General features: G+C 42.8%; 1 protein-coding gene across 7 annotated transcripts in view; it reads left to right on the forward strand.

The window, feature by feature from the left end:
- Positions 1–3,139: 3,139 nt before the first annotated feature.
- Positions 3,140–15,607, forward strand: part of LOC147894695 (pyridoxin (pyrodoxamine) 5'-phosphate oxidase) — a 48,800-nt gene continuing 36,332 nt past the window's right edge. For 2 of the 7 annotated variants that reach the window (XM_087384504.1, XM_087384503.1), the window contains exons 1-5: positions 3,140–3,235; positions 3,349–3,430; positions 3,733–4,011; positions 4,104–4,142; positions 4,237–4,404. In XM_087384504.1, the coding sequence (XP_087240630.1) occupies positions 3,192–3,235; positions 3,349–3,430; positions 3,733–4,011; positions 4,104–4,142; positions 4,237–4,404 (612 nt within the window). In that variant the 5' untranslated portion in view covers positions 3,140–3,191. Of the gene's footprint in view, positions 3,240–3,343; positions 3,431–3,732; positions 4,012–4,103; positions 4,143–4,236; positions 4,405–15,607 lie in introns of all 7 variants that reach the window. The other 5 variants (XM_087384505.1, XM_087384506.1, XM_087384508.1 and 2 more) reach the window with 5 other exon arrangements.

Raw genomic sequence — 15,607 nt, forward strand, 5'->3', positions numbered from 1 at the left:
CCAAACTATAGTGTGTCCATACAATGCATAGAGAGTCTATTGTAAGAATCAATAGACCATCCCCATTGGATCATCGAGTGCATAAAGCAAACTCAAGGGTAGGCAAAATCTGAAACCTGCAAGGTCTTGCTAAGAGAAACCAGCTGTTGATGGGCAGTAGTTCTCATGAATGAGGATGACAACATAATAAAGAAAGTTGTGGCATGTGAACGAAAAATCCACCCGATGCATTTTTACAATAAGACTAGGTTCACACCATGGGCCCGCCATCCTCCAACAGGTGATGTGAAGGGTTGCTATCCTAGGTGGCCCTATAAGAGGAAGGAGCCCAGACAAGACACAAAAGATTTGTGTTCGACCCATGAATCTTGCCCATTTCATGGGATCATTCCATCTCCTCCAACCACTACACAAATCAAAGGCTGGTGACATAAATTAGCCAACTGTGTGACCATGGGGTGGTGTGCACCACCACACAATGCGACCGCCATCCTCAAATCTATTTCCTCCTCCATGGGTAGGTGAGTGGTGTGAACCTAGCCGAACATCTGTGAATCGGCGGGCCTAAGCCCATTGGGGCACCTGCAACCGTGTTGTGAGAATGCCATGTGGGAAGGAGTAGCAAGTGTTTGGGCCTTTCCAAGTTGGTTGGATAATGTTTAGAACTTTAAATTTGACAAATTAGCCCAAAATTAAAAGTGGCTAATTTTTAGAGCCTCAAATTTGATAGATTCGCCCTAAAAGTGGTAATATGGCTAATATTTATAACTTTATATGGGGTAAGATTCGCCCATTGACCTACACTGTCATAATCTTGTTCCCTCCTTATTCTTTACCCTAGCTGGTGGTCACACTGAGAGAGACTCGAACGATTCGGACAAATGCCAAAGCAGACATGTGGCATAAACAAGGTGACATGGGCAACAAACACGTGGCAGCCACACCGACAGGGATAGAGCAAGCCAGTTGGCCCACCTCTCCAGATAGAGGGAGATAGAGACTGCGAGTTGTTAGGGAGTGCACAGATGGAGTTGTTGATTCCGGGGAAAACCTGCCAATGTGGTATGATGCCGGATGGGGCAAGACTCTACCTAGAGATCCAAACTATGAGTGGAAGCCACATGTTGCCACTACCAAACGAAAATTGGCCACATGGCATTCTAGCACATGTGGACAAGGGGGGAGAGAGAGAGAGAGAGAGAGAGAGAGAGAGAGAGAGAGAGAGAGAGAGAGAGAGAGAGAGAGAGAGAGAGAGAGAGAGAGAATATAATATAATATTGGGGAGAGAGAAAGAGAGAGAGAGAGAGAGAGAGAGAGAGAGAGAGAGAGAGAGAGAGAGAGAGAGAGAGTATATTATTGTATATTATATAATATTTATTATCATAGATATATTATATGTTATATAATTTATATAGAAGCCTAGCAAGGCTCAGACTTTCCAACATGGCATGCCAACAAAAATTGGTAGACTGTGCAAGGCTGAAGCTGCTTAGAGAAATGATGTGGCAATGGATCAATGTGCAAAGATACCACATGGCACAGCTAGGCATGACACATGGCAAATTAAGACATAGACAATGAGAAAGAGAGAGAGAGAGAGAGAGAGATTTATAGCTATCATTTTTGTGACTTTTTCCATGGTAGTTTCAGAATGTACATCTATCTCCTTCACATTCTTCCATCTCATTCAAATTCTCCTTCCTTCAAATTTAAGATCCTCCAAAAGGTTCACAAGGGCAGCGCCCATGTGCAGCCAAGGTTAGAATCCACAAAGAATGAGCAATCCATCTCCCATCTTACACAATTTATAACTATGCAAAGAATGCATACAAGCAAGAGCTCATACTTGTGGTAATAGAGGGAAGTTTCCTACAATTGATATTCTTGGAAGTTGGACTAAGGAATAGTGGTCATTGAGGCCATCCTTTGGTAGTGGCATTGCAATTGACTACATGCTTTCTGTGGAGTCTTGGTATTTTTACTACATTGTGTAGCCTTTTGAGGTCAACCTGAGGAGCATTCACAAGAACCGAAGGTCTAGACGACTCCCATTAGGCAGCGTCTGACTGCCATCTTGATTGTTGCTTGAAGTTTCCTCCTTTGGTTACATCTTCCTTGCCAAATTGTATAGGTATTGCCCAAATACGGTTAATACAATCATCCCAAAATTTTGTATTTTTGCTACATTATGTAGCCTTTGGAGGTCAAGCTCAGGAGTATTCATAAGGATCTGAGGTCTAGACAACTCCTAGTAGGCCTCTAACTGCCATCTTGACTGTTGTTTGAAGTTTCCCTCTTTGGTTACATCTTCCTTGCCATATTGTATAAGCTATTGCCCAAATACAATCAATACAATCATTGCAAATTTTGCCAGCACTCATAAGACATTTCTTGCCCTATAACCAACCATATCTTAACATTTTTCCTATGACTTCATCCCAAAAAGGGAGAGGCTTAATTTCAAGGGAACATGGTTTGGTCTAAAGTTCTCATGTGTTGATGGAGATAGAATGTGAAACATATTTGTAGCTAGGACTTTTTCCGTCACATTCTTCCATCTGATTCAGATTCTCCTTCCTTCAAATTTAAGATCCAGGTTTACAAGAGTAGCGTCCATGTCTAGCCAAGGGTAGAATCCTCAACGAACGAGCAATCCATCTCTCGTCTTACACAATTCATAATTATGCAAACCATGCATACAAGAAAGAGCTCAAACTGGTGGTAATGGAGGGAACTTTTCTACAATTGACATTCTTAGAGTCTCTAACCCATCATAGGCGGGTTATGCTACTCGTCATTAATGATGCTCATGGGCAAGGGAAGGGAGTCTTACTTGCCCTACTTGTCGAGGCAACATGATTGCTAAGATCAATTACCGTGTGGCACGTGGCAACTCACCCAGCTGCGACCTCCACTAAGAGCCAATGCACACGATCCTTCTAGTGCGACTCTTCTCTGACGAATTAGATGCCTCCGGTGATTTCCGGTCATTTTGGTGGGTCTCACTAGGCCCCCAACCACCTTCCTTGTATGTGGCGATGCCACGTGGGAATTGCCAGATGGGCGAGAGGACACGTGGCGGGTGTTTGGGCTCAAGAGGAGGAAGTGCCAAGGCAAAATGCATGATCATCGTCGTCATTATCATCATCATCATCATCCTCTTCGTCCCAGGCCAAAGCCAAGCTCTGGCTATGGCGATTCGAGCTCCTTCCACCTCTCCTCTCCATCTGGCCTTGTAGGTTGCGCTCTCTCTTTTCTCTCGCACTTGCATTGTCTTTGCATTCACGGTTTGTTGCCAATCCAGAACCTCCATCTTATCAATTTTGTTCTCTTGTTCGATCAGCGCAGCGCACTCCTCTTTGCGCGTTCTCCCCCCCGCTTTCTTACCTGCGACGTCCGCCCTGCAAGCAAATTTCAGGTAGCTCATAAGGTATATCTTTCATTCTTCGACTGTTGTACAGTAAAATTGGCTCGCAGCGTGATTTGAAAGCTTGGCGATTGGGGACTGTCAAAGCCTCTCAAGGGGTCGCAAATGTTCCTCCTTTCCGAAGGAAAAGGTTTTGATGACGCAGAAGTATATCTTGAACATTCTACATCCAGTCTCTGCAATAGGACCAGATCAAGTGTCCCTGCTGGGTTCCCGTGGAAGCCTACGCGTTTGCTGGCCTCTCGTGGGCTTTTGAATGACGAATTGCTACTCGAATTTGACTTTTGGCTTCCCTGCGTTAACAGGCGTCTTTCCAGTTTTTGCCTGGTCATCACTTAACGCTGTGCAGACAACTCGATCATCGGCCTCCTCCATTACAAAGCAGGCGTTACGCAGCAAGGTGGATACAATCTGCTCATCTACGCAGTGCAACTGCCACCAGAGCTCACAGCAGCATGGCGACTGTAGATTCCCTCCGGCATTTGCATGATCCGGATTCAATATCTTATCTCTCTCAGGCAGAAGCTGCTGCCATTGATGAAGAACTCATGGGACCCATAGGCTTTAGCCTTGACCAGTTAATGGTGGGTGCGATTGTTTGTTTCCTAAATGTGTACAAGTTACAATTGTTGAATTTACTAGTGCGGCGCTCTCTGATTTCTGTTTTTCCTTTCAGGAGCTTGCTGGGTTAAGCGTTGCGTGTGCTATAGCAGAGGTAATTTCAGGTCTTGTTTGTGAAGGTTGTGCCTTCGTCGTCCTGGTTTCAATCCTTCCTTTCAATTTTCATTGACCGGCTGGCATGTAAACAGGTTTATGAAGTGCATCAATACAGCCGTGTCCTTGTCATATGTGGTCCTGGAAACAATGGTGGTGATGGGCTTGTGGCTAGTAGACATCTCTTTCATTTTGGCTATAGACCTTCAATCTGTTACCCGAAGCGTACAGACAAGCCTATTTATCATGGATTAGTGACTCAGGTTTGTGAAAATTGTTTTAACTAAGGTTTTTTTTTCATTAGCTAATCGTTTAGCCAGAGGATAAATTATTAATGTTTATGATTGCTCAGCCAGAGGATAAATTATTAATGTTTATGATAGCTCAATAGACAGTGTGTGTGTGTGAGAGAGAGAGAGAGAGAGAGAGAGAGAGAGAGAGACGTTTAGTGTGATGATGTTCTCTAGATGAATTTGTCCAGTTGCATTTAGTGTTTAGGGAGGAGAATATATGTGTAAATATGTTCGTATCTATCGGTATTATGTAGCTTTATATAATATATGTGGAGTATACATATGTGCGTATGTATGTACATGAACATATCTATCTGTATTATGGAGTTGCATCAATTAACATATAATCCAAATCTGTACATGAGATCAATGTATACAAGAGCTGCTACTGAAAGGGGTGATGTTCCAGTCAACTCCAAGTGAATGACTGTGACGGGGATCCTAGTGCTCATGGACCTTTCTTGAAAGTTAAAAGTATATTTGCAAATTTGAATCATTAAATAGAGAGCATCACACTAGGAGCAAAGCAGAGGCGCCAGGACAAGTGAGTCAAGGAGTTATTCTGACGCCCCGTGAGATTTTGTCACAAGTTTGCAGTATAGAGTTGGAATACAGCTGCTTAAAAAAAGAGAAGCATTCTAGTTTTTGGCTTTGTAAGGATCGAGTTTTTCTTCAAACATTTGCAGAGCTTTGTGATCTTTTTGTGGTTATGGTGGAAAATGCTCTTCTAAAGGGCTTCTTGTAACCACACTTTGCTTTCTTATCATTAGAACTATTTTCTATGCCAAACTTGTATGCAAATGATGCTTATTTCTTAAAGTTAGAACAGCTTTGAAGAATGATAGAGACTGCTCCCTTAATGAAGGCCTTTTGTCTTACCAAGTGAAAGCTATTTGTCACTTTTAATTTTAGGAAGGAGGTTTTTCTATCATGGAGCCCCTTTCTCATTGTTGTTTAGTGCCACAGGCTTGCTATACACACTTTTTTTTTTGTGAGAAGAAATCTTTTATTTCTATGGAATAATTACATTCATAGCTGCTTCAAAAACGAAGTAGCTACTACTCAACAAAAGATCTCAGTATAAGCTGTATACACATCCTGATCTATCAAACGAGTCTGAAAACAATCGTAGAATGATTGTTGCAGAGATCGTTTGAAAAAAAGAAAGGATGAAAATAGTGGATCACCAAAGACTCTATGATTTCTATCCATCCATAAAGTCCATAGGGTCCAATATCGCACCCATACAAAAAATAAATCAAAACCCTGTCTCTGGGGATGAAATTCAAACAACCAGAAAAATCTGCCAAAAGTAACAGTAGGAAATCGTTGTCGAAGCCTCTGTCTGATGAGAGCAATGAGATCAGAAGTGTTTGGACAGGACCAAAAGATATGGAGCATTGATTCAGTAGAGTGCGAGCATCTGTGACAAACAGCTGAAGCAATATGTCTGTGTGCGAGTAACTGTCCAGATGGAAAAATGCCAAGGAGAACTCGCCATAGGAAAAGCTGTTGTCGAAGAGGGATTTTGTAATGCCAAAGGAGACGCAGCCTTTTTCTCCACCACTTCATTGGACGATCCATATGCCAAACAGTATTTACTCTGTTGGAAATCCAAGGTGGAGGTAATAACACTTTATATAGTGATGACACATAGTGATGACACTGTAATATGTGAAAGCTTCAAAGGACGGACATATGAGGAAGGAGAGCGTAAAATCCAATCCTCAAGCCGATGCTGAATTTCTAAATGAGGTACCGGCAAGTACGGTTGGAGCATTGCTGAAATTTTATGCCATAAAGGACGATAATGAGCTCCCAAGCCATATTTGTGAGCAGCCAAAGAAAAAGATAGAATTGTGCCATCATCCTGAAGTACATCCGCCACAGATGAAATGCCTTTGAAGGAGAGAAAATAAGAACGTCGGGGTTCTTGTATGGCCAAAGGTGGATGGAATACTTTAGACCAAAAGAGATTCTCTGCCCTCAAAGAGTTGCCCGAGAGAGAGTCCCTTCCTTTCCATTCCAAGTGGGATAGAATATGTTTCCAATCAAGAAGCAGAGAAGAGACAAAAGGGCATCCTCTGATCTTGCCTTGGATAGAGCCAAATAAAAATTCCCACTGAGTAGGCTGCCAATTCCCAAAAGCAGATGTATGAAGATGTAATAAGAGAGAGCGGATCATAAAAGCCCAAGGCTGATCTCCTTGTAGAAACTACATCATCATTTTCCCCCTGTGAGCAAGCAAATGCATTTGAATATTGAGAATGTTCAGACCCCCGTGCATCTTTGGAGAACAGAGACGGTGCATGGAGAGTAATCTGAGACTTTTCTTGCCATGTTTTGAACGCCAGAAAATTTCCATGATAGCTGACATAAATGAAACCAAATCTGCCTTAGTGAACATAGTGAGAGGCAGATAAAATTGTATGTATGCTATCAAAATGGATTGTGTAATTCGCAGACGAACATGTAATGGCCAAGTTGCAAGCTTCCAATATTCAAGTTTTGCCCTTAACTTTACTAGCACCCAATCAGTTTGTTGTGAACGGGTAAGTCCCCAGCCTAGAGGATAACCAAGATGTCGAATAAATTGAGAAGCAGGGACAATTTCCCCAGGCCACAAAAGATTGTGCCAGTCCTGTGCATGTAAAGGCAGCAATTTTGATTTTTGAAAATTGACCTGAAGGCCAGTAGCCAATCCATATGTAGAAAGAGCATGCATAATCATGGACAGATCAGCCCGAGTATTTTTTGGAGTAAAGAAAGAATCATCAGCATATGCTTGAGCAATCATGCTGTGACTGCCAAGAATCTCCAAACCGTGCAGCTGGTCAGTGTCCAAGAGGTGATCCAGATATTGAAGCAGTGGATGAGTGGCTATGGCAAAAAGTAAAGCACTCAGTGGACATCCTTGTCTGACAGAGCAAGCAAGAGTCCAAGATGGAGAAATATCTCCTGAAAGTATACAGGCAGCTTCACTATCTTGATATAGCCAATTAATGAGTTGCTGCATTTTTGTGCCAAAACCCAAAGCCTGCATAGTCGATGAAATGAAATCCCACTGAACTGTATCAAAAGCTTTGGCAATATCAACTTGCAATAACAAAACATCCTGCTGTGTGTATTTGGCATATTCAATTCCAATGTAGGCATTGGCAATGTTATTGGTGATATGCCTACGCGGGACAAAGCCATATTGTGCAGGATGCAACCCATCATGTAAAAACCCCTTTAGCCGAGCAACAATCATTTTGGTAGTGACTTTGTAAATTACAGGCATAAGAGTGATAGGTCTCCAGTCTGCCAAAGACTCACAAATTTGTTTTTTAGGAAGGAGTTTAACAAGACCTCTCTTCCATGTGTCTGGCATTTTCTGATGTTGCCATGCAGCATTCACCATATATAGTAATGGATGCTTCAAAATAGGCCAGTATGCTAGAAAAAACTCGACTGTTAAACCATCCCATCCGGGGGATTTCCATCTGCCACATGATTTGATTGCATCTGACAGTTCCCTCTCAGTAAAGGGTTCCTCCAATTCCAAAGCTTGAGTAGGGGAAATTATTGGAGAAACATTTTGCAACAGTGAATTCCGTGCAAGCAAAACTTGTTGCGAGGGCGGAGCTGCAGAGCCAAATTGCTGGGAGAAGTGATGCACACAAACAGAGGCAAGCTGTGACCGTGAAGTAGTCCATGATCCATCGGGCATAAGCACTCTGCAAATTTCTGTTTTGATTCTCCTCTGATGCAAACTCTTGAAAAATTCTTTGGAAGAGCAACCTTTATCTGTGAAGGCTCTTTGTCTTGCTCTAGTCTCCCATTTTGCCAGTTTCCTGTGATCATTTAGTTTAAGACAATGTCTAGCCTGACATAGTGTGGTTTGCTCATGCATGGACAACGAACGATGATGACTGAGTTCAGTGAGGTCTTGACAAGTAGACTTGGCCTGAGTAATGGTTTCCCTCAGAGTCTTCATGTAAGACTTGCCATAAGCTCTAATCACCATTTGCATTTTAGAAATAAAAGAAGCCCAGGCATCATCAGCATGAAGATAGCTGCTAGAGGAAAGACAATGAGCTGCTTCAGTAACCATTGCCCTGAATTCAGCATGTTGCAAATAACTATTGTTGATGATTAGATGTCGCCTTTGTGGCAATCTATCTTCTGGCATCTTATGAAAAGATAAACGCAGCCATAGTGGTGCATGGTCTGAATGCACAAAGGCATAGTCAATCCACATTTTGCATGCGAGATCCCCATTTTGTTGGGGAGCGACACTATACCAACGATCCAGTCTTGCCTGATAAGCGGAAAGAGCATTATGTTGAAAAGTGTAAGCCCGGTGACAAAGGCTGCAATTCCTTCCAAAGGTCAACCAGATTTAAATGCAAAAGTAGTTGAGACCATGCATGCCTTTCAGGAGATAACATATGATCGTGGCTGGAAGTGTTGTCTCCCTGTTGTGGAGCATTATTGAAATCCCCACATATGTAGGCATGATATCTCCACGGGTATTGTTGCATAGCATCCCAAATTACAGTTCTGTCTCGAGATGACTGAGGTGCATAAACTGAAGCAAATTCAAACACCTCTCCTCTAATAATGCATTGGAGAACAAGCCATCTGCCTTTGTTGTCATTAATGCAATGACTGGTTGAAGCTCATGTTTGATCAGAAGGACAACCCCTGAGAAAGAGTGCTCCCCAGCATAGAAAATGTCATACCCACAGAAGTGTCCTGTCTTGCCTACATAAATATGTTGGTTGTGCTCTTGTAATGCCACTATGTCAGGCTGAAATCTGTTGATGTACAGCCACACAGATTTCCATTTCCTACTGTCACACATGCCCTGGACATTGAGTGTAAAACATGTGATGTGAGCAGTCATATATACAGATATTTATAGTAATGTAACAACTATGTACAGCAGCAAAAAGTATGAGGTCAGCCTTGCATTTCTATCTCAGGGTCGAGGCCTCGCCCCTGAGAAGAAGTAGTCGCCTGAGAAGTAGACAGCAAAGCAGCAACCTCTTCTTCAGGGAAGAGTGTTCTGCTGGCTGTTACTGCAGCCCATGTAATCCCAATTCCTGTATTGATCTCTGGGGTGTTTCCGCTAGAAGATGCACCATTCCAAGTGCGGGGGGGTGGAATTCTTCGAGCAGAAATAACTTTTCTTGGGCTCTGCCAGCCATCAGTTGAAGGTTGCTTTCCTTTGGGCATGGATTGAGTAGCAGGAGGTGAATGTGAAGTGAGATTCACATTGGTAACTACTGAATCTTTGCCTTTATCCTGACTTCCAGGATGCTGTCTACTGCTTTTATTTTTGTTGGCAACTGGAGTAGGAGCATCTTTGGTGGGCATGTGTACTGGCAAGGTGACATGAGGCATTTTATGTGGGTTCAGTGGACACTGTGAAGCCATGTGTCCAAACTTTTTGCATTCAAAACAGGCCCCTGCAAATAAACCCCATTTGAGTTTATAAAATGCACTCCCCATGTTCACATTATTCACCGTGACTGAATAAGAGTCCGGTGTGGGATTATCAGTATCCCAGAGAATGCAAAATCTGTTTGAATTGCCATTTGGCCGTGGTGGGGCAGACCACTTTACCTAAAGAGGCTGCAATTTTAGGCAAAAGTGAGGCCATGCATTGGGGGAAATCAACTACTTCAACCCAGACTGGGCATCTGTGTCTGATTAAAGCTTGAAAGTCCCTTGTGGGAGACCATGGCAAGACATGCACCATTTGCTGCCCAAAAAAGAGAGGTGAATGTTCCAAAAGCATTTGTCTGTGGATCTCATCCACCATGATAACCTCGAAAAAGCCCCTGGCTGCATAGTGTACTTTACGAACAAAAGAGCCAGCCAATGTGTGTGTCAGCCAGTTGTCTATCTCTGCAGCAGGTGGCATCCGGCCTGGAAAGAATAATATAACTGCATTCTTGGCATACTCTCTGACTGGATCCACAATTTCATCGACCTCAACCATGAGGCCAACTGAGGGAACCGAGTCTTTCCAGTCTTTTCTCGTATCTGCAAATCCTTCATGCATTACATCATATACTAGTTGAGCCTCAAGTGTGTCATGCATTGGGTCATGCTGACCCTCAACCTGCTTTTGCTTCTTGCAGGGAGCCGAGCGCTCCTTTTGAAATGTTTTTTCATATGAATACTCTGCCATGACTTGGTAAGGAAAGGAGCTTGAGGATGAAGTACCTGTAAGAGGGTGGCGAAAGCCAAAAAAAACAGTCCCAAAGGAAAATTAGAGGAAGCCCACAAGAGAGAAGAGGAATTGTATGACTAGTAAGGAGTGAGCAAAGGGATAGGTAGGAGTTGGCAGAAGACCAGCTAGGGAAAAAAAGCGAAAGGAAACCCCAAAGAAGATTCAGATTATACGGTAGGGCTAGGTTTGTACGGGAAAGTACGAAAAGCGTACGGTCGCCGTACGATGGCCGTACGATGGCCGTACAAGCGTACGGATGAGGATGGTGCAGAGATTACTAACAAGAGACAATGATGTTGACGGAAGGCGATCTGATTGAGATGTACAGAAGTGTACGGATGCACAAAGTAAGGTTATGGAAAAAGGAAACGATAGCGGCGCACACACACGCAGGGTTGGAGCGAGATCACGCAAAGATTTGCAGAAGGAGCAGTATAGTCGTACGGGCTGTCCGTACTGGCGTACGATACCTGTACGATAGCCGTACAGGTGTACGGGGCAGACGGGGAAGCTGTACGGGGCTCTCACGACCGGATTGTCTTTCTCTCCAAGCGCTCACGCTCCCTCTCCACGAAAACAAACACGCGCGTGTACACACACACACACACACGGCTTGCTATACACACACACACACACACACACACACACACACACACGCACGCGCGCTCATGCGGGGGCGTGTACACATTTTATGCACCTATGTACGCACATACATACATACATATAAATTTCTAAATTTGCACGATTGGATATATTCTAGTCGTACAAAGGTAGATGTACGCACACATAAATACATATATGGGAAGTAGGTTTGTACACATTTTATGCACCTATATACGCACATACACACATACATATAAATTTCTAAATTTGTACGACTGGATATATTCTAGTCATACAAAGGTAGATGTATGCACATACATACATACATATATGTAGAGAGAGAGAGACACCAGTCTTTGTTCATTCCAAAGGCAGACATTGCCTTGGATTTTGTGTCTGGCTATCCAAAATTACCCAGTGGTTCAGATCAATGTAATTGACTGTTTTAGCAAATATCCTTCCATATAACAAGGCTTTTAAGACACTTTGTCTCGTGTCCACATTATTTATGCAACAGTTTTTAATGCAGTTTTATAGCTACTTTAGTATTGTGCATGTTTATGCAACAGTTTTTAATGCAGTTTTATAGTTACTTTAGTATTGTGCATCTGCCTCGCCTGTTGATTCCTTGGTGCAATATCAGATGATATGTGTGACCTGAGCTTTAGCTCCCAAGATGTAGAAAGAAGGAAATATTGGTTATCTGAAAAAGAATTGCCTCTAGGAATGCATTTTAGAAGCAATTCTTTTCAGAAAAGGGTGTGCAGTAATTGGCTGCACAAATCCTTCATTTGTGAATGATATAACTCTTTAGGGTTTATTGAAAACCTAAAAGTATGAAATGCTAAAACTGTAATATCTTTGTGCAAAGTATCAAGAAAGAATTGGTTATCTGAAAAAGAATTGCCTCTAGAAATGCATTTTAGAAGCAATTCTTTTCTGAAAAGGGTGTGTAGCAATTGGCTGCACAAATCAATCCTTTGTGAATGATATAACTCATTTAGGGTTTATTGAAAACCTAAAAGTGTGAAACCCTAAAACTGTAATATCTTTGTGCAAAGTATCAAGAAAGAATTGTGAGCTTTACAATTCTTACTGTTTTTGAAACCATTTTAAAAAATTACTTTGAACTTATAACACCTTTTTATTGCTTCATATTCTGCAATGTGTTGACTCAAGATGAAGCCAATCAATCTAGAGAAGCCAATCAATCTAGACTAGTTTTTTAAAGAGAATGAGTCCCTCTTAGCAAAAAACGAATTTCAAAAGTCTTCCAAGTAATGAGCTTGAGAACAAGCCAGGCAAGAAAAGACATAAACATAAGACATAATTTTTAAAAGTGCAATGTGAGGAATGTGGAAATTGAATTGTGTTGTAAGAAATGTGATTACTTTAGGAAGATGGATGACATATCTAAAATTATGGCAACAAAGAGTCTTCACAATTTTTTTTGATTAGCTAGCCAAACTTGGAAATCCTAGATATTATAAATTCTACATCCCAAATTGCAAGAAAAGCTATAAATCTCAGAAATTGTATTCTATAAGGGTAGAAAGATAGAATTATGTCATGTGCAGCTCCCCCTGTAGGGTGCGTCAATTGTACGAGCAAAAACCTATGAGCAGGTTTATCCGAGCGTGTTTTTCAAGAGATTTAAAAAATGGTATTTCTTTAGGAAACATGGTTTTTGCACTTTCATTTTCACTAGAACTAGATCCCTTTATCATTATACAAAATAGTCACTCATTCACTTTCACATAACTTTAATTTTCTTGTTCATAGACATCCTTTGTACCTTTGTTATTACCTAAAAAGAGTTTTGAAAATTAAATTCTTTAAGAAACATCCCTCATAGTCACTCTCAATGTAATAATATTATACATATATAATTACTTATTTATTAAATACATTTATATCAATATGACAAGAGCTTTCTAGTGTTTCTATAGCACAAATAGCAAGATATGTATGGATATATCGGTAACTATGCTCTAGATGTGGGTTTCTTAAAAAGCCATCCCATTATGTTGTTCACCATCCCTGAAGATTCATGTAAAGATTTGTGTATGAAATAGGCATTCCTATAATACTTTGCATATTTCTAAGTGAAACTATGTGTTCTTCTGATCCATTTTTGCTGTATTTTTAGATAGTTGGAAGCTTTTTTTTTTCCTTAGCTCGAACACTCCGAAGGTTTCACTCAAAAAATGCTCGTCCCCTTGCAGCGCATGGCATGCTGCCTACATTGCAGTTCTGCAGCCTGGACTTACAGCAGCAGGTTGCCAGCAAGGACATGATGATGCCAGTCTGTGCGGCTACTGATGTCAGCAGCACAGGTGGTCTGCACATTGCAGGTTGGCGGGAATGGCTAGAGCACTGCAACGGGCAGGTGCCACATGGCAGGTTGGCAGTCTGTAGCACCAATCAGGTTAGTCTGTGGCATCCTGAAGGCCATAGACTGGGTTGGCCCTTCTCCAGCTCTATCCCTATGTATGCAGCAGTCTGAACAGCCTCTTGAGCAGCCATTGTTGATTGAGTAGTCCCAGGAGCCCATGCAGCTGCAGCAGCAACAGTCGCAGTCGCCTGTTCAGCAACAGACGCCATAGTCTCTACAGGAGCCCTCTTTCATGGGGAGAGTTCTTCCATAATCTACAGCATAGTGCAGCCTTAGCCTCAGCTATGGACAGCCTCATAGCCTCAGCATAGCCATCCAATGGGGACTTAAAACATTCCCTCTTCTGGTGATTTCCAGGCCCCAACATAAGAATGAAGATAATAGTTAGCATAACCAAGATGTCCATAGTTTTCTCTCTCTCCCCCCCTCCCTTACATAGATGAGCTTGAGAACTTTATTGGGACCCTTGGAGGACTGGTGTTGACTAGCGTGATCCTTGCTTCAAATACTCCTCTATGCTAATAATGTGGTCCTATTATCTCCTCATCAGAGGGACTCCAGCGACACCTAGAAGCACTCCATACCTTCTATGAGACACGTGACTTGAAGGTCAACCTTGGTGAAATCATCGTCATGATCTTCAACACATCCGGGGCAGCCATGCACAGAGAGCACTTTACCTTGGATGCGTTGCCGGTGGAGGTACTTGCATCCTATACATACCTAGGGGTCCTATGCTCGGGCCCGATTTTTACAATGCGACTAGCGCTACAGGCTCGACTGAACAGGGGGTACACTGAGTTGGTGAGACTCGAGCAACAATGCTTTCATTCTCATTTCCAGGACCCTCAGACCAAGACTCTTCTCTTCGACCAGTAGGTATGTATGGCAACTCTTTGGTTCGACCAGCAGGTCTGTATGGCAGCCGTTGTTGGGGGCCTAGAAACGGAGTGGGCTCGAGTTGAGAGGTTTTAGGTTCTCATGCTTTCACGGATGATCCGCAACAATAAGCCTTTTGTTCCACATCATATAGTTTTGGCTGAGTTCAAGCCATCCCCACTACAACTCGATGCAGCACTCTAGGTCATCACATATCTCCTCCGCATTCGACATTATAGATCTTGCACCACAGAGCGTTGTAGGCTTTCTTGGTTGGCTTTATCCCCTCCCATGGCACACTTGCAGCAGAGGGTGACCAGAGGTGTTGGTATGCACGTACTTGCAAATGGTTTGAGAGTCTTGGGCTCCACATAGACATGCTACCTCCCTTCCAGTATAGCATTGAGGCCCCCTCTATCCTGCTCACATATCATGAGGTGAACCAAGTCATTCGAGGATGTCTCCTAGAGTTACACACATTTAGGACTTGGTTGGCACTATGAGCTCCTTTTGAAGATCAACTTCTACAGAGACCATTGCCTAACAGATTTTAGAGGAGGGCTTCATCGCCCTACCAGGAGACACGCGGATCCACCTCTCCCAATATATGAGGATTTCGATTTGGCAATTCCGGGTCTCATCACATGTCTCCGTATTAGAGGGCATACCCTGAGAGGGTTACCTTCTTGCAATGGGGCCCTATTTATAGGTCTGGATGGCCTCGGAAATACTCAATTGGTTGGGCAGACTGGCGGACCAGTCTGCCGTCCGCCAGTCTGCCACCTACCCTAATGGGGCCCCCTATCGACCGCAAACTATGGTGTGCTGACCAGTCTGTTGTTGGTATGTGGGGCTTATAAAGTCTGCTCCTTTCAAGCAATCCTGTTTCTGGCCCTGTTGCCCACATGGCAGCCCTTGTACCTGAAACCGGCCTCTAATCACTCAGAGGGCGGTGGAACTAAACCTTTAATCACTTCAGTACTTATTTACAGCTCACAAAGCATATATCAGAACCATTAACCATTGCATGATCACCATTTGGCATTTACCCATTTGTCACAAACAAAACC

The sequence above is a fragment of the Dipteris shenzhenensis genome, chromosome 14, assembly GCF_047967505.1.
Source record: "Dipteris shenzhenensis isolate YYH24624 ecotype China chromosome 14, Dip_SZ_1.0, whole genome shotgun sequence".
NCBI lineage: Eukaryota > Viridiplantae > Streptophyta > Polypodiopsida > Gleicheniales > Dipteridaceae > Dipteris > Dipteris shenzhenensis.